Source organism: Aspergillus heteromorphus, assembly GCF_003184545.1.
Source record: "Aspergillus heteromorphus CBS 117.55 chromosome Unknown BO70scaffold_2, whole genome shotgun sequence".
Taxonomy (NCBI): domain Eukaryota; kingdom Fungi; phylum Ascomycota; class Eurotiomycetes; order Eurotiales; family Aspergillaceae; genus Aspergillus; species Aspergillus heteromorphus.
This window is the reverse complement of record NW_020290407.1, coordinates 907,422-932,324: the sequence shown is the minus strand read 5'-3', so window position 1 is coordinate 932,324 and position 24,903 is coordinate 907,422. Positions and strand designations below refer to the sequence as shown.

At 54.1% G+C, this 24,903-nt stretch overlaps 13 protein-coding genes across 13 annotated transcripts; 6 read left to right on the top strand and 7 right to left on the bottom strand.

Annotated features, from left to right (window-relative positions):
* Positions 1 to 222: 222 nt before the first annotated feature.
* On the top strand, positions 223 to 2,112 carry usgS (transmembrane protein UsgS). The gene is made up of 5 exons (XM_025542280.1): positions 223 to 356; positions 555 to 661; positions 713 to 885; positions 931 to 1,330; positions 1,386 to 2,112. Exons 1-5 carry the CDS (start codon positions 299 to 301, stop codon positions 1,737 to 1,739), a joined length of 1,092 nt encoding a protein of 363 aa, XP_025403378.1. The 5' UTR covers positions 223 to 298; the 3' UTR covers positions 1,740 to 2,112.
* On the bottom strand, positions 1,807 to 3,197 carry BO70DRAFT_81801 (aldo/keto reductase). Its single transcript, XM_025548745.1, has 2 exons — positions 2,956 to 3,197; positions 1,807 to 2,900 (listed from the first exon to the last, which is right to left on the bottom strand). The coding sequence occupies exons 1-2, from the start codon at positions 3,007 to 3,009 to the stop codon at positions 2,103 to 2,105; spliced, it is 852 nt and encodes a 283-aa protein (XP_025403377.1). The 5' UTR covers positions 3,010 to 3,197; the 3' UTR covers positions 1,807 to 2,102.
* A 1,946-nt stretch (positions 3,198 to 5,143) lies between these two features.
* On the bottom strand, positions 5,144 to 5,990 carry BO70DRAFT_425860 (uncharacterized protein; the record flags this gene model as incomplete). The annotated part of the gene is made up of 4 exons (XM_025547722.1): positions 5,144 to 5,383; positions 5,435 to 5,465; positions 5,537 to 5,681; positions 5,971 to 5,990. 4 exons carry the CDS (start codon positions 5,988 to 5,990, stop codon positions 5,268 to 5,270), a joined length of 312 nt encoding a protein of 103 aa, XP_025403376.1. The 3' UTR covers positions 5,144 to 5,267.
* Positions 5,991 to 7,045: 1,055 nt separating this feature from the next.
* Positions 7,046 to 7,501, top strand: BO70DRAFT_392601 (uncharacterized protein; the record flags this gene model as incomplete). The annotated part of the gene is made up of 1 exon (XM_025546295.1): positions 7,046 to 7,501. One exon carries the CDS (start codon positions 7,046 to 7,048, stop codon positions 7,499 to 7,501), a length of 456 nt encoding a protein of 151 aa, XP_025403375.1.
* A 168-nt stretch (positions 7,502 to 7,669) lies between these two features.
* On the bottom strand, positions 7,670 to 8,515 carry BO70DRAFT_425859 (NAD(P)-binding protein; the record flags this gene model as incomplete). Its single annotated transcript, XM_025547721.1, has 1 exon — positions 7,670 to 8,515. Exon 1 carries the CDS (start codon positions 8,456 to 8,458, stop codon positions 7,670 to 7,672), a length of 789 nt encoding a protein of 262 aa, XP_025403374.1. The 5' UTR covers positions 8,459 to 8,515.
* Positions 8,516 to 9,720: 1,205 nt separating this feature from the next.
* Positions 9,721 to 10,793, top strand: BO70DRAFT_307346 (uncharacterized protein; the record flags this gene model as incomplete). The annotated part of the gene is made up of 2 exons (XM_025540073.1): positions 9,721 to 9,910; positions 9,960 to 10,793. The coding sequence occupies exons 1-2, from the start codon at positions 9,749 to 9,751 to the stop codon at positions 10,791 to 10,793; spliced, it is 996 nt and encodes a 331-aa protein (XP_025403373.1). The 5' UTR covers positions 9,721 to 9,748.
* Positions 10,794 to 11,032: 239 nt separating this feature from the next.
* BO70DRAFT_81767 (uncharacterized protein) lies at positions 11,033 to 11,767 on the top strand. Its single transcript, XM_025548744.1, has 2 exons — positions 11,033 to 11,259; positions 11,415 to 11,767. The coding sequence occupies exons 1-2, from the start codon at positions 11,158 to 11,160 to the stop codon at positions 11,607 to 11,609; spliced, it is 297 nt and encodes a 98-aa protein (XP_025403372.1). The 5' UTR covers positions 11,033 to 11,157; the 3' UTR covers positions 11,610 to 11,767.
* Positions 11,768 to 12,042: 275 nt separating this feature from the next.
* On the top strand, positions 12,043 to 14,499 carry BO70DRAFT_384522 (Zn(II)2Cys6 transcription factor; the record flags this gene model as incomplete). Its single annotated transcript, XM_025545668.1, has 4 exons — positions 12,043 to 12,122; positions 12,175 to 12,616; positions 12,663 to 14,285; positions 14,340 to 14,499. 4 exons carry the CDS (start codon positions 12,043 to 12,045, stop codon positions 14,382 to 14,384), a joined length of 2,190 nt encoding a protein of 729 aa, XP_025403371.1. The 3' UTR covers positions 14,385 to 14,499.
* BO70DRAFT_358397 (uncharacterized protein) lies at positions 14,480 to 15,517 on the bottom strand. Its single transcript, XM_025542279.1, has one exon. The coding sequence runs from the start codon at positions 15,153 to 15,155 to the stop codon at positions 14,808 to 14,810; it is 348 nt and encodes a 115-aa protein (XP_025403370.1). The 5' UTR covers positions 15,156 to 15,517; the 3' UTR covers positions 14,480 to 14,807.
* An 849-nt stretch (positions 15,518 to 16,366) lies between these two features.
* On the bottom strand, positions 16,367 to 18,414 carry BO70DRAFT_358396 (uncharacterized protein). The gene is made up of 2 exons (XM_025542278.1): positions 18,057 to 18,414; positions 16,367 to 18,001 (listed from the first exon to the last, which is right to left on the bottom strand). The coding sequence occupies exons 1-2, from the start codon at positions 18,272 to 18,274 to the stop codon at positions 16,570 to 16,572; spliced, it is 1,650 nt and encodes a 549-aa protein (XP_025403369.1). The 5' UTR covers positions 18,275 to 18,414; the 3' UTR covers positions 16,367 to 16,569.
* A 302-nt stretch (positions 18,415 to 18,716) lies between these two features.
* On the bottom strand, positions 18,717 to 19,246 carry BO70DRAFT_392595 (uncharacterized protein; the record flags this gene model as incomplete). The annotated part of the gene is made up of 3 exons (XM_025546294.1): positions 18,717 to 18,924; positions 18,985 to 19,123; positions 19,222 to 19,246. 3 exons carry the CDS (start codon positions 19,244 to 19,246, stop codon positions 18,717 to 18,719), a joined length of 372 nt encoding a protein of 123 aa, XP_025403368.1.
* A 2,298-nt stretch (positions 19,247 to 21,544) lies between these two features.
* Positions 21,545 to 23,173, top strand: BO70DRAFT_425854 (snoRNA-binding rRNA-processing protein UTP15; the record flags this gene model as incomplete). Its single annotated transcript, XM_025547720.1, has 1 exon — positions 21,545 to 23,173. One exon carries the CDS (start codon positions 21,545 to 21,547, stop codon positions 23,171 to 23,173), a length of 1,629 nt encoding a protein of 542 aa, XP_025403367.1.
* A 7-nt stretch (positions 23,174 to 23,180) lies between these two features.
* Positions 23,181 to 24,429, bottom strand: BO70DRAFT_358395 (phytanoyl-CoA dioxygenase family protein). The gene is made up of 2 exons (XM_025542277.1): positions 24,046 to 24,429; positions 23,181 to 23,989 (listed from the first exon to the last, which is right to left on the bottom strand). The coding sequence occupies exons 1-2, from the start codon at positions 24,372 to 24,374 to the stop codon at positions 23,362 to 23,364; spliced, it is 957 nt and encodes a 318-aa protein (XP_025403366.1). The 5' UTR covers positions 24,375 to 24,429; the 3' UTR covers positions 23,181 to 23,361.
* Between the last annotated feature and the right edge of the window lie 474 nt (positions 24,430 to 24,903).

Genomic DNA, 24,903 nt, shown 5'->3' with positions numbered 1-24,903 from the left:
CTGCCGCAGAGACGGCCTCAGGCAGACAGGCAGATACCAGGCATCTACGCAGTAGTTACTGCCCTATGATGCCTGCGTGGGGGCGCGGCAGTGCCGGCTGCACCAGCCCGGCGCTTGGCGGTTACCGGGCCAATCAGGGGTTGCAGCCACACTCGCTCCGCCGGACCAATTTCATTATGTGGTTGCCTGTGGCTGTCCGCGTCCGACAGCGCACAGCTATAAATAACATCCTCATCACCACCTCCTCTGCTCAGATCATTCCTGAGCAAGAAACCTCCGTCCTGAGAAGATCGCCATCATGGGGAACTTCGACCACAATGCCATCATCCGTGGCGCCCAGCTCGCCATTGTGTCCAGTGAGTCCGTCCCCTATTCTATCTAGCTCCCCGGGAACACCCGGCTAGCCCAATCCTCTTTGCGGGAGAGAGAGAGAGAGAGCCCACGACCAATCTGGGGATAGGGGGTCACCACCGCGTAGAGTTCCCTAGTCCCATGATCGTCGCGGCCATTGATATCTATCACCTTTGGCATGGTTCGCTAACTTCCATACTTAGCTGTCCGCGCCTTGCGGAACCCCGATCTGTTCAAACATGAGCATTTCCGACAGGCTGCCTTTGCGGTGGCCGTCGGTGTGGCCACCGAGCTGATCATCCAGATTCCCGTATGTTTGGCCTTACGGTGGATGATTCCCAGGCTAACCAATCCCCCATAGATCATCGCCGTCAAATTCGTCCTCTGGTTCCTGTCATTCATCATGGACCTGGAGAGTGTGACGTGGGACGACTCCCTGCTGAAGGGGCTCGATTTCCTCTCCAAGTCCGTCCTGCAGGTCCCCTTCCTGGTCATGTCGCTGATGCGATACATCACCCCCACCCTTGATGATATGTAAGTATCCACCCCTCCAGGATCGATCTCGCGCTGACCGCGCAGCTTCATGGAATCGCTGCACTGGGTCGACACCACCTATGTCGACAAGCACAAGGAGGATGATCCGAAGAACCTGCGCGCCATGTACTACCCGAACCTGTCCATGTACACTACGCAGGACGGCAAGGTCAAGACGGAGAGGAAGCCCGGCCGTGAGCGCATCCTCCTGTTCCTGCGCAGATACGGCCAGAGAGCTGGAATGCTGCTGGGCGTGTCGCTGTTCTCGTGCGTGCCGGTCGTCGGACGTTTCGCCATGCCGGCGGCCTCGTTCTATGCCTTCAAGGGCGTCGTCGGAACTAACCCCGCCGCCGTCATCTTCGGAGCTGGTCTGATCTTCCCCAAGAGCTACGTCGTCTCCTTCCTGCACAGTTTCTATGCGTCCCGCAGCTTGATGCGCGAAATGGTAGGTCTTGCATTGCACCACAACTCCTCTTCGCACCATGTCTGACGTGAACCAGCTCGAGCCGTACTTCAGCCGTGTGCCTTTCACCCCGGACCAGAAGCAGAAGTGGTTCGCCGACCGCGAAGGCGTTCTGTTCGGATTTGCCTTCGCCTTCACAGTTGTCCTGAAGGCCCCCTTCATCGGTGTCCTGCTCTATGGCGTGGCGCAGGCCGCCACCGCGTATCTCGTCACCAAGATCACTGACCCCCCGCCGAGCCCGGCTGAGAAGGAGGGTTTCGCTGAGACTCAGGTCACCTGGAAGAACAAGCATGACTTCCTCCTGCTGCCGCTCGACAAGCTCGACCAGCTCAACAAGGCGCAGGGGGAGAAGCCGGCGACCCCTGAGCTCCCTGGTCGGAAGTTCACTTAGATTGGTCGAAAGGCTTGTTGCGACGCTATAAAAAGTAGATGTAAAGGAGGTGTGATTGCGTTAGGAATATTTCGGGCGCTGGATGGTACATCCTGTCAACAAAATCAGGGCTCAGTACAGTTCCAATTGATTCTTGCTTGTATGTTCAATGCCTTCTAAATGTGTTCCTTCTTATACTCAAGCGATAGTCCTAGAGAGGAAAGATAGCTGTGCATCCTGAACTTGCCTTGAACTGATATCTGCAACCCAAATCCGCCGACCAAGGTCAAGAAACAGTAGCGAAATTGTCTACTTGAGCGAAAATATCAGAAACCCGAGCCCTTTCCAAAGTGATATTGTCCACCCACCCCTCAAACAACCCCCTCACCTCCTCCTCACCCAATCCTTCTTCTCCAACCCCTGTTCAGCCAGCAACTCCACCTCCTCCGTAGTAAGCTCCAAATCGAACACCCTCTGATACCCTCTAAGTCTCTCCTCACTGCTACTCGTCGTGACCACCACATCCCCGCGCTGTACCGCCCACCGCAACAAAACCTCGCTCTCACTCACCCCGTACTTCCGCGCCAGCTCCCCCACCAGCCCATCCACCGGCCCCCCCGGAGCCCTCGTGATCGGCGTCAAGGCACTATAACTCGTCACCCGAATACCCTTCTCCCTCAAGTATCCCACCAGCTCCACATGCTGAGCGTACGGATGAAACTCCACCTGGTTAATCACCGGCGTCATGGTCGCCGTCTTCAGTGTAGCCTCTAGATGATTGGTTTCGTAATTCGACACCCCGATCGCCTTCGTCTTCCCCGCTCTGTACACCTCCTCCAACCCCGCCCACGCCTTCTGCAACTCCTCATCATCTCGCGCGAAAAACGGCTTGTGGATCAGGTATAGATCGACGTAGTCTAGCTGCAGCCGCTCCAGGCTGCGGTCCAGCCCGCCGGGGACGTCGGCGATGCTCTCGCCAATCTTGGTGGTGATGAAGAACTCTGATCGCGACACCCCGCTTTCCTTGATCGCGGCCCCGAGCTCGGGCTCGGTGCCGTAGCCTTCTGCGCAGTCGAAGTGCCGGTAGCCTAGTTGGATGGCCAATTTGAATGTCTCGACTATTTCGCGGCTGAAGGATGTGCGACTGGGCTTTTTGCGGCCGTGCGCGGTGCCGTAGGCGAGCTGTTCGTATACCGTTAGAACTGGTATCTGGCTGGAATGGAAGGGATTGGCTTACAATAGGGATTGAGGTTCCGTTGTTCAGTGGGATGCTAGGGGTTAGGGAAGTCATTTTGACAGCTGTGATATCTGGTTGAGGGTTTCAATAATGGCGGGTTGTAATGTTGATATCTCGGGGATAAGGTGTAGATGACCTGGACTTTCACGGTCTTTGAGCAGAATTTATTAGAGGGTTCCTTTTAAAGCACCAGACCTGTTTTTCTTTTAAGCCCTTAGTATCTTGGGCTGATGACAAAATCCTGCCCCTGCATGTCGTCACTTATGTTCCCCGCGCGGCTCGGAGATAACATCACTGGTGTCCCTAAATAGCCGAGCATCGGAATACCGGAATACAATGCACGCTATCATCCTCGCATTGCACAACAGGATTGAAATAGATCCACCGATTTCTGCATTGTCCACTAGGGATTGAAAGAGGGAAGCCTGGGACTTTATTTTGTATAGATCCCCCTTCCCAAAAGTTCCCGCCCTGGAACCGCCTGTGGGCTTGGTTTGGCTAGCGGAGAGGTGTAGAGATTATCTAGATCCGAATGATCAGGGGCAGTCAATTGAAGAAGATATAATCTAGTGGAACTTTATTTTAGGGAGACGATTAATTCCCTAAGCACCGTTCGCGCAGGCTTTCATTGGATTCGGTTGGCACGGATCCCGGATCCTCCCTTTCAGGATTAGGTGGTGTGTGTTATTGTAGTTTCGACGACTTTTCGCTATAATTAGAGATATGTATTAGCGGTGCGAATGGAGGTGGAGAGCTTGAGGGTATAGAGTGGTAAGGAAGAAGTTACTGCGACTGATCTGGACAGCATAGCTGCTGGGATACCGAGTAATCGATAGACGCGTATTGAAGTAGATAGCTGGGAAGCAGCATATCTTCTGAGCCAGATTAGACAGGATGATGAAATAAAGAGCAAGCTCAGCTTGAAGAAATGTGTCGGTCAGTCTGATATGGAGAGTGTAAGGTAAGCAGTATTGCTCGGCTCTTTGTTGACATCGAGCAGTTGTAGAATGAACACTGGCAGAAAAAGAGTTGCGGAGAAAGTCAAAGGAGAAAATGGCGCTCGAAGATTTTTGGCCTGAGGAATTCCTCCTGCCTGAGGAATACTATACACAGATTGGCGCCTTCCCTGTGAACGACTTACTGAAAGCACCTCGGACAGCGTTCTTCATCCATCACCTGTCTGACAGTTTGAATCTGCGTATACACACGTCTAGGTATATAGCGACAGCTGAACACTATTGGCGTCCGATTACCCCAGTCCTCGAGAAGCTGCTGTCGGGATACCAGAGAGGTCACGTTGAGTTCATATACCAGCATCCATCATTCTGAGACATCCCAGTGACTGGTGACCAATCCACTGTTTCATACCCGTGTCCTCATTTCGCGTGTCTGCCCAGTCAGGACCTGCCTCGATCTGCGACAGATATACCCGATTCTAGTCGAGCTGATGCGATGCAATAAGAAGTCAAGATGGGAGCCAACTACAGGTGCATTGCAAGAGTTGTCTTAATGAATTGATACAATGTTATAGATGGAGCTTCATCTCTCCGCAAGGTACAAATCTCGAAACAAACAGGAATATCGCCGCATTTTGGTGAAAATTGGAAACCGGGGTGCCAAGTCGCTCCCGAGTCTGGATTCATCGATTGCAGGATATGGCCCTATTCGAAGGAAAATACCGGAGATCAATGGGTCTATAAAGGCAGTGTCTCTTGATTCTCCATTTGGCATCGACAATATCCCGAGGAAAGAAAATTTACGCGGGTGTCGAAAAGTACGATGTCCAGCTTCTGTGGCTTATGGATGACGTCGGATAAGGCGCGGCTATATAGTGAAATATCAAAATTTGTTAGGATCATTCTTGGGACTGACCGAGGGGGGTGTTGGCTAGACAGTCCAATATATGCAGCTAACCACTGCGTATATACAGGACATGATTCCATAGCCAGGGGCAAGATTTTGTGTTTCCTCAGCAAGCCTGGTGCAACGAGTCTTTCTCCATTTTCCTGATTGCTCGTAGAGGGTGGTGCCACCCTCGATCACCGGGCGTCTTCAACTGCCTGTGACGACCAAACTAAATGCTCGACAGTCCAGTCACGGCTAAAAGACGGCTTATTGCTATAACATCATAGTTCCCATCAACTGTTCTGCAAAGAAACTACATTTCGGAACAAGGCCCGGAATTCTTCATTTTCCCACAACTCATAAAGATGAATCCGAGCCATGTCCAACACAGACTTCCCAAATCTGTTGTCCTCGGCGTAGGTAGTTTTGCAGACTTCGTGGACGCAGTCAATAAACTCATCAGTGTTCTAGCTCTTAGGCAACTCCTCGGAGAATCGCTGGAAGGCGAATTCCTCCAGGTCATCATTAAGGAGCATGTCTGCAAAGATATAGACTCGCAAGTGCTTCTTCAAACCAGGGTCATCTAGGATAGTCACTCTAGGATTCGGTAAACTAGAACACTTGTACAACTTACCTTCGCCTGCAATGGGAGCAGGAGCCTCATTCTGGTATTTCCCAGTATAGATGAACTGATTGATCTCCAAATGGCTTGACTACTGCCCTCTTCGAAATGTACCTCCTTCGTCTGGCTTTTCTTCATCCCACTGTTGAGTATCTTGTCAAAATAAATGCTCTGCAAGCAGAGGATGACACTGTGCGCCGGCAGTTTGAAATCGTAGATAAATATAGTCACATCGGAGTGAGTCTCGTTATTGAAGTATCTGTCTAGTTCAGCATTTGTACCCACATCAGGGAGGCTGCAATACCTAGTGAAATCTCCTCGACGTAGAACTGCCTCGCATTCCTACCACGGGAGTCTTAGAGTGGTTCATGAATGTGTATAAAATGGCAGGTTGATACCGTAGGGTCAGGAGGCTTATCCCCGCGACCTTTCCTCCGCAGAGAGCCCAGTCTCTATCTTTTGTTGGACCCTTTTACCATCGTATTGGACGTGCATGGACCATTTGCCGTGGACGTTCGTCGTGTGGGAGGACTGCTGCTGCGGGGTACTGCGTGATCAGGACAGCCATGGCGGTTTGAGGGCATACTGACATCCTTCCGGTGCATCAGGCGAGTCTATAGAAGCGGCATAGCCTCATGTCTTCAGACCAAATCAAGATAACAACAAATCATTCTGGATAAAAGTCGACATCTGAAAGTTGGCAATCAAGATCAAGCATTGGAGATGGGAGAAGAGAAAAGGAAGAAAGCGAGGGAATGGAACCAATACGCGCAATCTCCGTTTCCTGATTAGGCAGGCGTGTGGACACTAGGCGTCAAGGGGTTCAATCAACCACCACCACCATTCTAATATCTTTGCATCTTCATGTCCCTTAAACACGACTACTGTGGGAGTGAATAAACACCTTTCTCATACCTCCCAGGCTAATTTCCTCTTCATCCCACGAGCCTGTCAAGCCACCGGGCATCGTCTCCACCCCAGAAAAGACCCCACGTCATAGCATACCATCAATCCGCGAGCAAGAAACTGAGCAAAAGCAATCCGTCTCTTCCGGTCACCTCCCTCCACATTACCAGTTATATTCGACGCTGACAACTAGCGTTGCACAGATTAGGCATAAACAATCTACCTCATCCGTATTCGCGCAACCTCACCTCCCCTCCCTGCAGAAATATACCTCTTTGAGCCCATCCAAAAGTGTTCCACGCGATACTCAACAACTGAAGTACATACCCGAAAATCTGCAGATTACCTCATCGCGCCGAAATTCGTGTCACATTGGCTTGGTAGAAACCCTGTGCGGGCCTGGTTTCAGCTATCCGCAAGATCTTGATTCCCTAGGTGGAGTGCATAAGCCTGCCTTGTGAACACCCACCATCGAGTTTCCAATATGGCCCGGCTACGCATAGTCCCGTGGAGAGCTTTACGCCAGCACAGATATCCTAATTTTATCTTAAGTACACCCAATTAGTATAATTTTAGAAACTGCCGCTTGGAATTAGGCAGCGCGGATATGTCCTGGAGAAAAACGTATATATGGGGAGTCATCCACAGTCCGCTCCTAATCAGCCACAAATACTTTCATTTAAAGCAGAACCTATCTAGTCAGTTATCACCATCAACATGAACCTCCTAGCCTCGCTTACTGCATTCCTCTCCCTCCTCTCCCTCATCACTGCTGCCCCGGCGGATCACGTCGATGAGGCCACCCACTCCGCCGTCTCGGCCCTGCAGAAGCGAGACCCCGTTATGTGCACTCCCACCGGAGACGGCTACTGCAACTTGGGCATTGCAACCTACTCTCCGTCCGGCACCTTCAGACTCCGCGAGGTGTATATTTACGACAGATACTGCAAGGAGATTGGGACCCGGCCCCTCAACAACGAAACGGGGCATGTGTCCGTCTACTCTCTGCTTCCCTGGACTGTGGAGGTGAATGTCACCGAGGCTGGAATTATTCCCGGGGGATACTTCTGGTACGCAGGGCGGAAGACAGACCTGGGAAAGAACATGTACTGCAGGAACTGCTCGGGACTGACGGACTGGGAGTGCTGTCAGGCTGCCTTTGACTGCCATTAGGGTTGATCAAGAGGAATAACCTCTAGGGCACTAGTATGGGATATGAGGCGTACGGAAAAGGAAAAGGACAAAGGGAAGGCAATGATATGCTACTTGATTGTACCGAGACATCATTTATTTCCCTTCATTCCGTCCACTACTGTGCAACATACTAGCCATTCCCTAAGTCTAAACCAACAAAGCCCCCGAATCCGACGCCACAATCCTCCCAGTAACATTCCCATCCCTCATCAAATACAGATACGCCTCCGCGACCTCCTCCGCCCTCGCCACTCTACCCGTAGGCTGCTTCTCCGCATAAAAGCTATACATCCCCTCCTTCTCCTCCGCCCCCATCAACGCATCCCACAACCCCGTGTCCACCAACCCCGGACTCACCGCATTCACCCTTATCGGCTTCAAATCCAGCGCCAGGTTCCTCGCTATGCTGCACACCCCGCCCATGTACCCCGCCATGATCGTCCACCCGAGCGACGGCTTCTCCCACACCGTCCCCGTCGTCAGGATAATCGAGGACTCTGGCCCCGGGGAGAGATACCGCGATCCGACCGTCGCGCTCAGCATGGCTGCGATGAACCGTATCTGACCTGCCATGAGGATCTTGTCTCGTGTGATTTCTTGGATGGGGAGGATGGTGAGTGGGTCCGCAGCTGTGAAGATGATGTGGTCGATTTGGGACGTGGTGGTTGCTTTTTGGAAGAGGGTCTCGAGGTCGGCTTCCACGGTGGGGGTGGAGAGGTCGCAGGCGTGACCGGTGATTTGGGCGTTGGGGAATTCGGTGGTTAGGGATTGGATGGTGGATTCGATCCGGGAAGGCGAGGACGAGGAGATGGTTACTCTGGCAGAGGCGGCGAGGGAGAGTTTTGCCACGGCCAGGCCGATGCCTGAGGTGCCGCCCAGGATGAGGATGTGTTTGCCGACGAGGCGGTTGTAGTTGTATGGAGGCGAGGTGGACATGGTGGTGGTTTTGGATGGATGAATTGTTGGGGGGTAGGATTTACTCTCCTGGGAAACTGGGAATGACTGATTGTCCTGGTGAACAGCAGCATGATTGCTTGAGGTAACTATCTCACCTTTATATGTCAGTCCTGATGTATGCCATCCTTAGATGAGGCCATACATTGGCCTTTTTAACTCCGCTAAAGTCCGCCTCAGAGAATATAACTATGGCTCGTTATGGCTAGCTGATATTTTCTGATCCTCAGGCGTGTCTTGGTAATCATGTCATCGGAAAATGTTGCGCAGGCCAACATTTCTAGCGCAAGAAGAAGGCGAAATTCTCTAACGGGTCATCAAAGTAGTATGACTTCGTAGTAAAACGCTCTCTACATACTCTATACACGAGCACGTGACCGAGGCCGGCGTGACTGGAGTGCAACAGTGCAAACAGGCCCGGCCTGAGCGGCTTTAGCTGCAGGCAACCCGTCCGGTCTCCGGACGATTATCTCCATCCCCTCCTGGTCCTGGAGGTCCGGAGATTACACAGCTCCGTCAGCGCTAGTATCGTCAATGTGTTTGTTGATCCACTTTGTACTCTGTACTCTTCAAACTATTCGTCGATCTACTCGTCAATCTGTTTGTCCTGTTTGTCCTGTTTGCGGTGTTTATTGCAGACCCTGTTAGGAAACTGTTTCTAATAGTAGATCCAGGTGGAGTCTCGACCACAATGTGGTTCAGCAATCAGAGCGGTGGTCATCAGGGTCTCGAAAGTCCGACTGACTTCTGGTGTTGGGTTTTGACAAATGTTCCTGGCTTTTTTTTGTCTATTGTTGAATCAAGAATATCCCGCCAGACAAGATGCCTAGTAGTAACCGATTTGCATCGAGATTCGAGAATATAGAGAAATCGGGGGCCTCGGAGCTTGGGCAGCTACAACCAAACCAGCTAAACAAACCAAGCATCCGACTCCGTACTAGCGCCGGCTTTCGGGTTTGTTTCGCTCGTTGATTGGTTGCTCAAAGCCAGCATCCAGTTTGTCTCGCGACCACATATCTCTCGGAGATCGCGATTAGATAGCGGGGCGGCGGGGCACGGGCCCTGGTGTATAGTATACAGCGGTGCCCGGGTATACAATCTGCGGTCCTGGATTCCAGCATAAATAGAATCATGTTCCGGTGTCAGTCTCGTCTTCACTCCAGCATTCACAAGCATCAAAGCATCAGAAAGCATAAACATCACTATCTTCATCATCGATCATCCACCATTCTACACCTCTCAAGCACCACTCGATCTTCATCCACCGACACCATGATTGCAGCTTCGCACGAGAACAGACTGACCGGCTTTGATCTGGTCCAGGCTGACTACAAAACCGTCAAGGGTCATGGTATCCGGGCCGACTTCATCATCCCCCAGTCGAACTATACCGGCAAGCGACCAGTGATCATCCGCTTCCATGGCGGTGGTTTTGTAAGTACACCGGCTTTCTGTCGATATATTCCATCCTAACAGCCAATAGGTCACCGGAGACTCGCTCTTTTGGGACTGGTTCCCCGAATATCTCTTCGACCTCGCCAAGGAGCACGACGCAGTGATAGTATCGGCAAACTACCGCCTGATGCCCGAAGCCACAAGCCATGAGATCATCGAGGATATTGAAGACCTGTGGACTTGGCTCCACTCTTCCGCCGTGGTGGACATCCTGTCATCCTTGGCCACCCCCACAGAGCTCGACCTTGAGCGGATCATCACGGCCGGAGAGTCCGCCGGTGGTGTGCTCAGTATCACTCTTGCGCTGTCTCATCCCGACGAGATCCGCGCCGGCTTGGCAAGCTATGCTCCTGTCGATATGGCTGGCCCCGAGTTCCGCGAATCGCACACCACGCTCCTGCCGGACCTTTCTGACGAAGCGATTGACGATGTGGTTACTAGAGCTGTGGAGGCAGCGAAGCTGGGGAAGGTCCTGTCCTCCGCCGACGTACCCAACCGGCTGGATCTGATGCTTGCCGCTATCCAGGGGGGACGGTTTGTGGAGCTGTGGGAGCGTGGAACGAAGAAGGATTCCCCACGGGCTTTGCGGTATCCCATGGAACGGTTGGATGATCCCGACCTGAAGATCCCACGAGGCGGCCTCTCCCTTCGCCATGGCCTGGCGGATCCCATCGTGAACGCAGGGCAGAGTCGGAAGTTTGTCGAAAAGGCCCGTGCGGTTCTCAAGGGGAAGCCGGGGGGCGACAAGATCCTTGTGGAGCTGCAAGAGGGGGGAGACCACGGCTTCGACGGACACACTCACAGCGATGCGAAGTGGCTGCAGGAGAACCTGCGCTTTGCCCTTGAGGCGTGGCTGGAATAGATGGACGGGCGATCTGGAAAACCTATTTATACTCTATAATTAGCACTGCCTTTAATGTCTACTCGCAATCATGACCATCTTATCTGATTTCATTGTGAGTAGAGTAGCATCGCCTGAACTTCGAGGTGCTCGGTTGTTTCGGGCGACGGAGCGGGTTTGTCTGGATTGGGAAATCCCCGCGCGGGGTATTCGCGGCACGAACGCCAGCAACAACCAGTTTGTAAACTTCAACCAACAGACTTTCCTGGTCATACCCAGGCTTCATCATCGCATCGAGGCATCATGGTTTCCTCAGATTGGAGGGCTAGTCCCTGTTTCTCCATGGCATCCCCACCCTTCAGAATCCACACGGCTTCCCTTCACGATGGGTTCCTCCGCGTGTTGCTTGAATGTCATTGACACCCATGACGAGTGCCTCGCCCAAGAGACCTCGCTTGGTCCTGAAGAAAGAGGCTCTAATAAAAAGGTGGGATGCGGCTATCCAGAGGGTGGCTCAAGAGCATAGAGTGTTACTCTGGGCAATGCTGGGGTGATGTTGTGCACTCTTGGCTACATCAACTCCTGGGGGTATGTATACGCGTTACCTGGATTTCGACACTGACACTCAGTAATGTCTACCAGGCGTACTATGAGAGATTCCCTCTTCGGGACAAAAGTCCCTTGGCGATAGCCTGGATTGGCTCCCTCCAGGCATTCTTCATCTTCAGTGGAGGCCTATTTGGGGGTCCTCTGTTCGATCGATTCGGCGCAAAGGTATACTCGGGGGGCTGGCTGATGGCTTTACTATGTCCCCCCGTCCTGTACGAAAGATGCTAGGAATTTCGGCACGTACATGGGCATGGGCATGGCGGCGGGGTCGATGGCAGTGCTGATCTGGCCTCCCATCTGCGGTGTGATTTACGATCGCTACCATGGGTTTATCCAGGGTTCTACATTTTGTGGGATTGTATGTCTGTTTGGGGGTCTTTTGGTTCTGTTGGTGAAGTTGTTGTCTGGCCACGCTATTGTGTCCATGACATGAGGCGATCCGAAGCCAGCAAACGGGCAGTGGAGGGCTGTAAATAAAAGGTCATGTAGCCTTACTATACGTGTAATCAACTCCTATCCAAGCGATGGACCAGTATGCATGGCACTAGTGCCTGGCTAGGCGGCGTGTTTTAAGGCCGCGCCTCCCGCTTTCTCTCTCTTCTCTTTCTTCCCGTCCGTCATCTCCGTCTCCGTCTCCATCTCCCGTCTTCCCTTCCTCTTCATGCATCCCCACGATTCTGCTACGCGAAAACGCCGACGCCCACCACTGGCTTGCGGCGAGTGTCGTCGTCGCAAAATCAGGTGAGTTCATCTGTCTCGTCCAGCAACTCTGCTAAACTCACCCGCATCACAGATGCGATCGCAAGTCTCCTTGCGTCCATTGCACCCGCTTCAACCGTGTCTGCGCATATGCCGCCGGCACGCCCAAGAAAGTCCCACAGCATGATCGCACCATCGATCTGACCACACCGAGATCGCAAACACCTTCTTTACCACCGCCGTACGTCAAAAATAAAACGGCAGTTGCAGTGTCCTTTGACGCACCACATTCACATGCGTCGCCCGGCTCCTCGACGGATGTTCAAGATGGAACCTCGCAATCTTCATTGCTGGTGCGGGCTCTCTCGGCTCGCGTCAGAGAGTTAGAGGAGAAACTCAACCAGACTTCCAGTCCGTCAAGCGGAGATCGATCGAGTCAGCTGGCAGCTGTGCCATCGGAACCGTCTCCCATCAATGGGACTTTCTTCAAGAGGAGGTTCTTTGGGAACAGTCAACGGTCGATCTGTGAGTACAAGGTATGCTCCCATCACTCTGCTCTTGACGACTGGATCTAAGAGTCAGTTCCGTCCCCTGTTCGCCAGGCTCCTGCGATCCGGATGTCCCGAAAGTGTGGAGGTCCATGAGCTCCTCCACCAATGCAAGCGCCTGGGGCGAACGGTAAAAGCACAGGAGGTGTTCCACCAGCCCGTCTTCACTGATCTCCGCGAGTACGTCCCTCCTCGACAGACTTCAGACCAGCTTGTGCAGGCTTACCTGCGCACCATGGAGTCGGTCTACCGAATCGTACACGTCCCGTCTTTGTTGCGAGCGTATGAGCAGTACTGGGTAGACTCGTCGGCCGCTTCGCCGGGGTTTATCATCACCCTCCTACTCATAATGGCCATTGGCAGCGTGTTCTGTCTTGAACAAAACCAAAACGGCCTACCCGTTTCTCGGGCAGCTGCTTCACACTGGATCTACACAGCCCAGACATGGCTCAGCTCGCCGTTTGAGAAGTCCCGACTGGATATCGACACGCTGCAACTCCACTGTCTCCTTCTTATTGCCCGTCAGACCAACGCTGTAGGGAGCGACCTGGTCTGGCTGGCTGCTGGCACATTATTACGGACCGCCATGCACATGGGCCTTCACATTGACCCGCGTCATATGCCAGATATGCCACCATTCAAGGCGGAAATGCGACGAAGGCTCTGGGCTACAGTTCTCGAAATTAACCTGCAAACCAGCATGGACGCTGGTGGCGTCCCTCTTATCAGCTGCGACGACTACGACTGCGAACCGCCGATGAACATCGATGACGAGCAGATGGAAAACCCTACCCCGCAGTCCACGGAGACATTCACAGAGACATCGCTTCAAATCGCACTTCTCCGATCCGTGCCCGTTCGCCTCCAAATCGCTCGGTTCACCAATGACTTCCGCAGCGGCACGGCCTACGACGAAGCTCTGCGTATGAGCGCAGACCTCACGGCCATTTACCGCCAAAACTCCACTCTCTTCCGAACATTCCACCAGAGCGTGTCTCATCCCACTCCCTTCCAGGCCAGGTTCTTCGATCTGATGACACAGCGCTTCCTCCTCTCTCTCCATGATCCATTTACTATCCGGGCCAAGTCCAACCCGATGTACTGCTACTCCCGACAAATCGGTCTCCAGACCTCCCTCCAGATCCTCAGCCCATTCACAACCGACGTCCCCGACGCGGAGATCGACCAAGACTACAAATCCCTCTTGCTCCTCGGTGCGGCTCTCTACCGCGACGTCACCATCCAAGCCATCTGCACGGTCGCCGACGAGGGTCTCAGCAACCTAGAGGAGAAAAGCTCCTCGCTGACAGCACTTGGACCTAGCCCTTCACTCGACCCACACCTGCTGGCCGTCCGCGCCATCGTGGAACGATACACGGTCTACAGCATGGGACGCATCCGCGCGGGCGAAACCAACATGAAGGGATACCTGATGGCAGTGTTCTTCCTGGCTCATATCGACGCGAGAACGAACGACGTGCCCATTGATCCGGCGGTGTACGGGGCAACTCGGTCGGCGTTGAAAACGTGCATCGGTCTACTAGAGGATATGGTAGAGAAATCTACCCGGGGCTCTGATCCCGATATTCCTAGCGTGAACATTGAGGATACCACGGAGTCGTTCAGTCCGAATGACTGGCTTGCGACGGATGAATTGGTGGGTGTCTCTGCTCTGTGAGGTGCGTTTGGGATCAATGCTGACTTGTTGCAGGACCTGGATGTGAATTACTGGCTTGCCATGCACGGTATGATCTAAGTATCAGCCAGGGTGTTGTCACTAAGAATCCCTGCGGGGAGCTCTCATTTTCTCGGCCGTTTTCCTCTTACATGTACAGGATCAAGCATACACATATACCCAACCACCCATCTACTATACCATCTACAATTTACAATCATCCCATCCCCTCATCAACGCAAGTAGTATCAAAACCCAATCAGCATCCATTCCCTCAAAACAAAACAAAACTCCCATAACCTAAAACATGATACCCTATCATACATCAACCCTTTGCTTTTCCACCCAAATCCTTCCTTCATCATCATCATCTCATCATAACAAAACATAGCACTCCATAACCATCCATCCATCCACCCATCCATCCACACCCCCTACCCAAAACCCAACACAAAACAAGAAGTCCTCAACTCCGTCCTTGAGTAATATTACTCAATCCCTAGCTTAGAACCCCTCCTCCTCCTCATCCTCCAAATCCTGTATCCTCCTCGTGCCCCCCGCCATGGAATCCCCGCCCGGCGCCACCGGTGCCGGCAACGCCTGCTCCCTGCCGCGCGAATCGTACCGCCGCTCCTCGAGCACCGGGTCCTCGCCCAGATTCTGGTATCCGGATCGCACGGTCGTGTAGCCCGAGGGGTCCGTCTGCGAGGTCTTGGCGCAGCGGTGGCCTGTTACTCGGGGGGAGTCGTTGCCGTTGCCGCTGCCGCTGCCGAGGCTGAAGTTGCTGGAGGTGGAGGTGTAGGTTGAGTAGGAGGATGAGGAGGAGGAGGAGGTGGTGGTGTGGAAGGGCATGGTGGTGGTTTTGAGGTTTTGGTGGTGGTTGTTGTTTTGGTGGTGTGGTGAGGTTTTGATTGTTGGTTGGTAGATAGGTAGATGTGTAAATGCGTAGAGTGTTCGACGGTGAGGTATGAATATAAAGTATGAATATATGTATGTACTATGTGTATAGATGGATGGATGGATGGATGGATGAATGGATATATGTATATTATCACCCACGACACGACCTCGAATTATCTTTCTTTCGTCGAGAGCAGCAGCAGCAGCAGCAGCAGCAGTAGTAGCAGCAGTAGTAATAGTAATAGTAGGTAATAGGTAGATAAATCCCTTCGTCAAAAAAGTCTTCACACAAACTGCACTAAGTTTCACTGAATTCCTTAATCAAGAGAGAGAAGGGAGGGAGGTAGTGATGGTGAGCGGTTTATAAGTCGCGACCGGCCCACTCATGACATCACAGCCCTCGCCACCACCACCACCACCACCAGGGCATGCCAGAACCACCAAGCGACTCGGGGTATGAAGTCAGTCAGTAGTAGTACAAAGTTCGTTGGTTTATCCGAAGCCGATGGTATCGTACATTTCATTTCATTTCATTCATTCATTCATTCATTCATTCATTGGGTGAGATGAGATGAGATAATAAATGGTAGTTGAGTAGCTGATCATTGGTGGGGGCATGTTGATGTCGTCGCCTACACATCAGCATCAGCCAGAGGGTTTGTGCTTGGGATGATTTTCATCGAGCGGTGGTGTTTGCTCAAGAATTTCATGGGAAGGGTCTACTTTATCCTCTAGAAGGAAAGGGTATTCCAGTGTTCAGTGTATACATTCCATGGGTAGGTACTACGAATATCAATATCAAGGAAGGAGGAGGAGGAGGAGGAGCTTGTTGATTCGATAGATCTAGATAGCTACCCGCATCGACATGCTGTGCGGGTGTTCTCCGAGCATCCAATCCAGAGATGGGGCCATCGGATATCTATCACATTCAAAGCACAGTATCCCCCAGATCCCTCTTTCAGCACGGTACTACTCCGTAGTTAATCCTACGATTGGGATTGTTCAGACCAGCTTGGGTAATGTTCGTGTTATTATCTCTATCTAGCAACGTACCGCGGTCCTAAGAATAAGGACAGAGTAGCTCGTCTCCCCTTTTGAAAGAGGGACACTAAAAGAAAAGCAAAAGAAAAGAACATGCGTTTTAGAAACGCCTTCCCTTTGAAGGGGAAAGAAAAGAAAAAAAAAAAAAAACCAGAAGAAAAGACATGCGTTTTGGAAACGCCCTCCCTTCGAAGGGGAACGAAAAAGACGAAAAGAAATGCGTTCTGAAAACGCCTTCCCTTTGCAGGGGAAAAAGACAAAAAAAAACAAACCGCTAATCGGCAGAATCAGCAAAACAAGCTATCCCAAAGACATAAAGGTGAATCTATCGAGAGACATAACTAAGGGTGTATCTTTTCACACCGCGATCTTCATAACGTCCTGATCCAATATCTATCATGCTCAGCTCTCTATTCAGAGCATCGAGATTTCCATCCATGTGGCCGTAATGTGCAGTGGTCGGCGCCGGGTGGGTATGCATATGATCGCCCGGGGGAGGGGGTGGCACGTAAGCGTGCGCGGCGATCGATGACGAAGAAGGAGAAAGAGCTCCCTCAGAGGATGGAGTCCACGCGGGAGTGTGTCCGTGGCCGACCGGAGGGATCTCCCGGTGGACGGGGCTGCGGAAGCGTACAACGACGCCCGGCTTTTTCTTGGTTTTTCGTTCGGGCTCCGGGGCCCAAGTTTCGGTTGGAAGGAAGTCCGAAGGATCGATTTCGCGGCCGTCGTCGCCGATGATCGGGCCCGCTTCCTGTGTCGCTTCGACCTCGCCGCGTCTAGTCACCACCATTGCCTGCGACATGTCCTGCGCAGGGCGTGGACGCAGAGCCCGATGCCCCGGGTTGAGGCTGTTGAAGCTGTCCGGCCCATATGGCGGCGAATACCCCGCCACCAGCGGCGCCGGCAGCGAGGCTGGGGGCTCCGCCTCAGAGGAAGAGGCAGACGCATAGTATTCAGAGGTGTGAAATGAGGCCGTTGAGGCCTGTGAGAGTGAAATGGGCCTCTTTTCTTTTGGGGCGTAGAATGGGTCGGTCATCGGATTTGGGAAAGCGTCCCGATGAACGGGAGGGGGTGGCGGTGGGAGAGACTCTTCTTCATCTCCGAAGAAATCCTCCACTCTCGGTTGCATCATTTTGAAATCTGGGTGCAATCGTTGGAGCTCCGCGCGGTAGTCAACGGGTGGCTCGCCGTAGATGATGCCGGAGCTGGAGCATTCGCTCATGGCAACCGGTGAGGACAAGTCGGAGGTGTGCGGGCTGCGAGGTGGAAGGTATGGCATCACAGTTGGTCCGTCGGCGAGATCCATCGGCCAGTTGAGAGGCACAATATCGGCCAGCTCTCTCTTGTGGGTGTACGAATGACCGGCGGGCAGCGGACGTCTCTTCACATCCTTCAACTGCCTGGGCCCCGAGACCCCAGATGAAGTGGCCGAGGAGACTGAGCTGGCTGAGACCGGGGTGAAGCCAGTCTTCCTCGGGTAGACTTTTTCGGCTGCGTGGGTCCTCCGTTCAATCACAGCCTCGTCTTCGGGTCGCGTGTCGTAGTAAGTCATTTCAAGGCGGACCTCGCCTGCGTATTTTGCCCGATACTGCAACGGGTGCCAGTGGTCGTTCTGACTCCCCCCGGGAATGATGAGTGGTTTGAGGTCGATCATGGTTTCGCCGATCAAGTCTGTTTTCTTGTCGTCGTTGAAGACCGATACCTTCAGTTTGAAGTAGTCCGGGGACTCGTGGACGGTGTAGCGAAGTTCTTGGTCCCTGCAGCTTGTTAGCGACCGACCGACCGATCGAGGCCCCGAGGAAGGATGCCTACCATCTGGGAGTCTGACCACCTCGCAGGTCTGTTTCGGTTTTTTTTGCTTCTTTTCCAAGGCGCGCAGCACAGTAAGGGTTCTGCTTGCCCATCGTTTTTCTGTTTGGCAGGTTCTTTGCGCGGTCGACGATGACGACCAGGGTGCCTATAGCAGGGCCGTCGACGGACATGTCCGCGAAGATGCCAGCGGCGTGCGCCATTGAGGCACGCTTGGCCATTGTAGAAACGAGTGAGGGAGGTGAGCAATGTCAGAAGAATGAGTGTGAACGAGTGTGTTTGTGAGACTGTCTATCGCAAGCGAGTGAAGATTGCAAACTGATATGGAGAAGAAGAGAGAGAAGAGAGAGGGACGAAGAAGAGAGAGAGAGAGAGAGAGAGGAGAGGGAGGGAGGGAGAGAGGGAGAGAGGGAGCGCTGAGGGACGACATCCTGGCGTTAGAGTTCGGGGGGCAAAAAAAGGCCTTATCGATAAGGTACGTCAGGCTTGGTGGCCGTTTTGATTGGGCGGCCAGCTGTCAGAATTGAGGGGGTTGGGCGTGTCCCGTGCAGGGCGGTGGCTGGGGGTGGGTCTTGGCGGGCCGCGGCCCCAGCTGATCTCCCGGATTAGGTCAAGATTGCCCTGTACAGTAAGTTACCGGTAACTTACCGCTTTTCCTCTCTTCTATTGGCCGCAACTGCTTTCCGCCTGAAGTCGTAGTACCGTCATCGTACCGGTTTTGTCAGAAGCGGCCTCTGGTCGCAGCCAGTAGCAGCCGACCAGCCACTGCGCCCACCTCAGTATGATGGCAGACGCGCCGAAGCATTTCTCGTCGGGACACCCCCATTGGCTCCCTTGCTTGTGAGTCAATTGTTTGATTTCTGTGACTCGACTGTCCTGCTTGTGATCAGAACATTGCCGAGACCCATGACAGGAAAGGTACCTGACGTACCGGTGGTGCGCGGTGGATAGCATCGCTTCCGGCTCCGAGGCTCCAACGCTACGACCACCTCGCTGTCGCTGCAGGTTTGCTCTGTCCGACCCCGTTGCGTACGTCATTCCAACCGTAGTTCGGAATGGGCCTTCTGAAACTGAGGCGTGCGTAGTCGTCAGCGAAGGTGGAGGGAGGATGGGTCATCGGCTGTCATGTATAGTAGTATGCCAGCCACTCGTAGGCCAACATGCGCACGATCGAAGCCGGACGCCGATGCCATGGTTGTGCGAAAAAATCATCGTATGCGATGGTCCGCGGTGCCCATTGCTTATTTTGCTTGACCTTGCCATTGACCAGTAGGACGGTGGGCTCGGACATGCCTCTGGTTCCGGCGATACTGAGTACGGTCTAGGTCGATCTTGGAATCCTCCACGTGGGAAATATGCTTGCTGGCATTCCAGATGGATCGACGTGGCTGATCGGCTCTGCACGGCCGGGCCATGGATGGGGCGCGACCGGGATGCTCCCTGCGCTGCCAGTGGTTGGCACCCAACGAACTCAACCGTGTCCTTCGGCCGGTACCTGGCAGATGAACTTACGAGTCAGACCCTGACGTCGTGGACCGTAAAACAAGGCAGGGGAAATGACACGGGATCTCCGCGAAGGAGAAGGAAAATTCTCGGCGACAGAGAATATGGAGAAGTCCATACCAGGCACCCATCTCCACACCATCCATTCCAGGTCTCTGATGCATACCCAAGTAAAGGCGACGCCTGCCCAATCATGTCCCGGCCCACACTGATGCATGAATGTTTCAGTCGATCGAGTCCTGGTCTCATTTCAGCGGCATTGCATGACCAGGGTGGGTGCCTAGACCGTGAGATGGATGCTGTCGTCGACCTCGACCGAGGCGGCTCAACTGCTCAGCAGCGTCATGTCGGTCATGCCTGACTCGTCACGAGTGGATATCAGTTGTGTCGCGACGCGCCTTAACCTCCAGTGGATGCTTTTGTGACGCATTTTCTCTTCAGCTGGTGTACTTGGACAATAGAAGCGACCGTACATCTCGTAACACTGAGCCGTCTAGACTGTCCCGGCTGCCGACCAGCCAGACCAGACGAGGTTATCCTCCACGATGCATCACGACCATTTCAGCGCCTTCAACCTCTTCTCCAGCCGGCGTTCCTGGACGCTCAAAGCGACAGCACCTCCCACAGCCCCGAGACACCGAGCCCTCACCTTCGCAACAGCGACAGCAAGGCAAGACCACAACCAGAAAACCTCATCTCCACGGCCCCAATCAACCATGACGTGTCCAGCCACCTGCAGCGGTCCAGAACAGCATTATATCGTAACGAGTGACTTGTCTGCGCGACTGCATGTATAAGGATGCGTCTGCTGCCAGCATTAACGACAGTTGGCAGGGCACTGGGCAGTAAAGATAGCTAAACGAGGGCAAAGGTGATGATATGGAGGTGCTCAGGTGAGTTGCAGGTCTAGGCCTTCTACTACTACTAGTACTAGTAGTGCTAGGATAAGCGCTACTGCTGCTACTGCTGCTGTTGTCGCCCAAAGGGGCTGTTGCGTTGTCTTCGAGGAGGGAAGCTGCGTCCCGTTGCTGCCGTGCCACACCAGTCGGATATGGGTGAACTGCCAGACTTGTTTGATTAGTAGCAGGTCTACAAAAGGGTGATATGTATAGTTATGCAGTAGGCAGTAGTATTTGAAAGATATTTATGGAATGGGGGGGGCTTTGTGAGGATATTATTTACTAGTATCTACTATCTAGGAACTGGTAGTCTGGTGGTGACAGACCAAACAGACCACTCGACTAAAAAGGTGTCCAGACACCTAAGTAGGCGTGATACTGAGTGATACTAGGTTTGACAGGTGGTCTAGGGTGGTGAGTGCACTATGGGACACTATGGGATTATACCCTTCAAATCCAGCGCATCCAAGCCCTCTAGTACTTTTTCCTCCACTTCATCACTATTTATTTTCTCTAACCAACGAACAAGACACTATAATAAGCCTGAAAAACTAATAACTGCCATCTCCAGCGAAAAAAAATGTCGGTTATTGATCCTTCGGAGATACGGCGAATATATTTCCGTATGCGACCGACCTCTCCCTCACTACTTGCACTATGAAGGGATCAATTGAAGGTCCCATTGTAGAAACAAAAACAAACCCCGGATACAAACCAGAATTGAACAAAATAAGCAAAAGTCCTATGACATATTACTATATATTGCTATTTCACCCTCAGATCATCGAACCTGCTGCCAGACTCGACAGTTTAGTCTGCTACTCGACAGTCAGACCGCGCTAGGCCCGATTTGGCACGCGATAGAAACTTTTCGGGATGGGATCGGATTTTGAGCTTTGCGGCGGAAAACCTCTTGCAACAACCCGACCACAACGACGCCGACCAACGCTCCAGGGCGGATGGACTGATACGAATAACACTCCCACCTTTGACACACCTCTCCGCATCTAAAACCTCGACCAACGCCCTCCCCCCCAACAAACCACTCAAGCCACCGCCAGCCCACCACAGGCCAGGCTCACACCCGCCATGGCGGCCCCCGTCCTCCCACTGCAGCAGGTGAAGCTGCCCGCGCTGCCATCCACGAAACTGACCCCGGAGCAACAATACTGGAAGACATTCAAGAACCCGCTGCTGATCCCATCGCCGGCCAACGGACCGGTCAACCTGATCACACAACCGTCCGCGCCGTCGTCGGCGTCCGCCTTTCCGTCGCTTAGCCAGCCGCCCGACGTGTTCACGGTGACCACGGGCGCACGAGTCCAGATCTACTCCATCCGCACTCGCAAACTTCTCCGCACAATCACCCGGTTCGATGACACGGTACGGGGCACGGATATCCGGCCGGACGGGCGCGTGATCGCCGTCGGAGACGACACGGGTACCGTGCAGGTGTTTGACGTGAGCTCGCGCGCGATTCTGAAGACTTGGAGGGAGCACCAGCAGCCCGTGTGGGTGACCAAGTTCTCGCCGAGCGATCCGACGTCTGTCCTGACGGCTAGTGATGACCGTACTGTGCGGTTGTGGGATCTCCCGACCGAGAACAGCGCGAAGGTCTTTGTTGGTCATACCGATTACGTGCGCAGCGGGGCGTTCATGCCTGGGTCGCTGGCCTCGTCGGGGCTCGTCGTGTCGGGTAGTTATGATCGCACTGTGCGGTTGTGGGATCCCCGTGTCGAGAACCGCTCCGCGATGACTTTCAAGATGGGCGCCGCTATCGAGACCGTCCTCCCCATGCCTACCGGTACGACGGTGCTGGCTGCGGCGGATAACAAGATCGCCGTGCTGGACATTGTGGCCGGAAAGCCGCTCCATATGATCCAGAGCCACCAGAAGACTGTCACTTCGCTGGCGCTGGCCTCCAACGGCGAGCGTCTGCTGTCCGGTGCGCTGGATGGCCACCTGAAGGTGTTCGAGACGACGGGCTGGAACGTGGTGTCCGGGTCCAAGTACCCGTCCCCGATCCTGTCGCTGCGGGCGATCACGTCGGGGGTGGCGCAGGAGGACAAGCACATCGCGGTGGGCATGCAGTCCGGGCTGCTGTCGATCAAGACGCGGCTGTCCGGGCAGCAGAAGATCAAGGACAAGGAGCGGCGCAAGGAGATGCAGGCGTTGCTGGAGGGCAAGCTGGAGGAGCACGACCGCAAGGTGGCGAAGCAGAAGAAGGCGCGCGGGTCCGGGTGGGAGAGGCGGCTGCGCGGGCGCGACTTCGTGGGCGAGGGGGTGGACATCGTGATCGACGGGCAGGACCGGAAGAAGCGCAAGAAGGAGCAGAGCTGGGAGCACGACCTGCGCAAGGCGCGCTACTCGGCGGCGCTGGACGCGGTGCTCTCGTCGACGGACAAGACGGCGCAGCTGACGGCGCTGACGGCGCTGCGGCACCGGTCGGCGCTGCGGGCGTCGCTGCAGAACCGCGACGAGGTGACGCTGCAGCCCGTGCTGCAGTGGGTGCACAAGAACATCATGGAGCCGCGGCTGGTGAAGCTGAGCGTGGAGGTGGCGATGAACGTGCTGGACATCTACTCGGGGAATCTGGGGCAGTCGGCGCAGATCGACAAGATGGTGGAGCGGCTGCACCGGCGGGTGCGCGAGGAGGTGGAGATGGCGCATCAGGCCAGCCAGACGAAGGGGATGCTGGATATGTTGCGGGCGTCCTAGTTAAAAAGCATTCTATTTTCGGATACCTGGGAAGGAGTTTGGGTTAGAAATGATTTACTACTACACCTATCTACACCAACCTAATAACCCTTCCTATACACAACCCATACTGTAACCACCCACCATCCCCAGTAAGTAACCCAATCACCACAACCACCACCACAACCACAACCACAGCCACAGTCCAATCACTCCAAACAATCAAACAGTCTCGAAAACCCCTCCCCACTCTCCGGCGGCTGCAACCAATTCCTCTCATCATACACCCAACCCTCCGCGCCCTCAATAACATGAAACGTATAAGCGAACCGACTCCTCGGCCCGGTATTCTTCTCACTCTTATGCAGCACATTGCCATGAATGAGCACCAACGAGCCAGCCTTGATATCCAGAACCTCCAGATCGTCCTCATTGCCCAGCGCCGCGCCCAGCTCGTCCTGCCCATCCACAACCCCAGCAGTAGTAGTATCCGTACCCTCCTCCTGCTCCAACCCCCTCGGCATCTTGGCCCCCTCATTCCTCACAAACTCGGTCCCACTGCCACTCCCCTGACTCTTCCTCACAAACCTCCTCCGCACCCTCTCCCCCAAATGACTCCCCTTGTACATGCCCAGGGTAGCATTCCCAGGCCCAGCGTCCTGCAACGCAAACCACCACCCCACCGCGCTCGGCGGATCCGTGTACAAGAACTCCGAGTCCTGGTGATTGGGCACCGCGCCGCCGATCCCGGGCTGCTTGCAGATGACCATGCTCTGGAGGACGCGCGGGTCCTTGAAGCCGAGGGAGTCCGCGATGGCGGCGTTCTTGGCGTTGAGGCTGATGGACGCGAACGGCGGGGAGAGGGTGTGGAGCGAGTGGCCGATTTTGTTGACGGCGAGGTGTTTGGGTTTGCTGAGGGTCGGGGTGGGGTGCGGGTTGGTGGGGTGGGGGAGGGGGTGGTGAAGGCGTCGGGTTCGAAGAAGTAGCGGATTTTGTCGCCGGAGGTGAGGAAGTAGGAGTCGCCAACGTGGGAGGTGGAGGCGCGGGGGTCGTCGCCGGTCGTGAATTGCGTGAGGGGGTGCGTGGAGAGGTCGAAGGTGGTGAGGAGTTGGTCGGTTTCGGTCAGGCAGGCGGTGATTTCTTCCGGGGTGAGGTAGTTGGGTAGCACGAGGTAGCCGTTTGCTCGGAAGGTGGCGAGTTGGGTGGGGGTTAGGCCGGGCATGGTGGTGGTGGTGGTGGTGGTGGTGATGTTTTGAGGATGGTGAGGTGGGAGAGGGAGAGGGAGAGGGAGAGGGAGAGGGAAGTGGGAGGAGAAGCGGGGGTTAAATATTCAAGTGGGCGCCTTATCGGGGGTCGCCGCGCTCTCGGCATGGCTTCATGCAGTGGGCCATAGCGAAGGGCCTGACACTGACACCTGTTGGACCTTCCCTGATGGGTCCTGAGGTCAATAAGAGTTACTCCAACGCAAGATAACTCCATAGAATATCATCACTGAGCAGGAACACAAGTGTATAACCAGACAACCACTATCAATAATCCCAGAACCACCAGTACGCAGTCCTCCGAAGCCAGATCCAACCAGATACCAGATAGATAGCCCTAAACTACAACAACAACTACATCCATCCATCCACCACCCCCAAACATCATCCCAAACACCACTACCCCCCCCCCCCTCCCCAAGAGCAATCAATCCATTACTAACCCCATGAAAATAGACAATAGTGACCGGATAGGCAGTAGTGACAGCG

Coding starts and splice junctions, on each gene's coding strand:
- usgS (XM_025542280.1), top strand. CDS start 299: ATGGGGAACTTCGACCACAATGCCATCATCCGTGGCGCCCAGCTCGCC. Junction 357..554: donor CCAGCTCGCCATTGTGTCCA/GTGAGTCCGTCC, acceptor TTCCATACTTAG/CTGTCCGCGCCTTGCGGAAC. Junction 662..712: donor AGCTGATCATCCAGATTCCC/GTATGTTTGGCC, acceptor AATCCCCCATAG/ATCATCGCCGTCAAATTCGT.
- BO70DRAFT_81801 (XM_025548745.1), bottom strand. CDS start 3,009: ATGACTTCCCTAACCCCTAGCATCCCACTGAACAACGGAACCTCAATC. Junction 2,901..2,955: donor ACGGAACCTCAATCCCTATT/GTAAGCCAATCC, acceptor GTATACGAACAG/CTCGCCTACGGCACCGCGCA.
- BO70DRAFT_81767 (XM_025548744.1), top strand. CDS start 11,158: ATGGGTTCCTCCGCGTGTTGCTTGAATGTCATTGACACCCATGACGAG. Junction 11,260..11,414: donor AAAGAGGCTCTAATAAAAAG/GTGGGATGCGGC, acceptor AATGTCTACCAG/GCGTACTATGAGAGATTCCC.
- BO70DRAFT_358397 (XM_025542279.1), bottom strand. CDS start 15,155: ATGCCCTTCCACACCACCACCTCCTCCTCCTCCTCATCCTCCTACTCA.
- BO70DRAFT_358396 (XM_025542278.1), bottom strand. CDS start 18,274: ATGGCCAAGCGTGCCTCAATGGCGCACGCCGCTGGCATCTTCGCGGAC. Junction 18,002..18,056: donor GGTGGTCAGACTCCCAGATG/GTAGGCATCCTT, acceptor AACAAGCTGCAG/GGACCAAGAACTTCGCTACA.
- BO70DRAFT_358395 (XM_025542277.1), bottom strand. CDS start 24,374: ATGCCCGGCCTAACCCCCACCCAACTCGCCACCTTCCGAGCAAACGGC. Junction 23,990..24,045: donor GCAAACCCAAACACCTCGCC/GTCAACAAAATC, acceptor CGCGTCCATCAG/CCTCAACGCCAAGAACGCCG.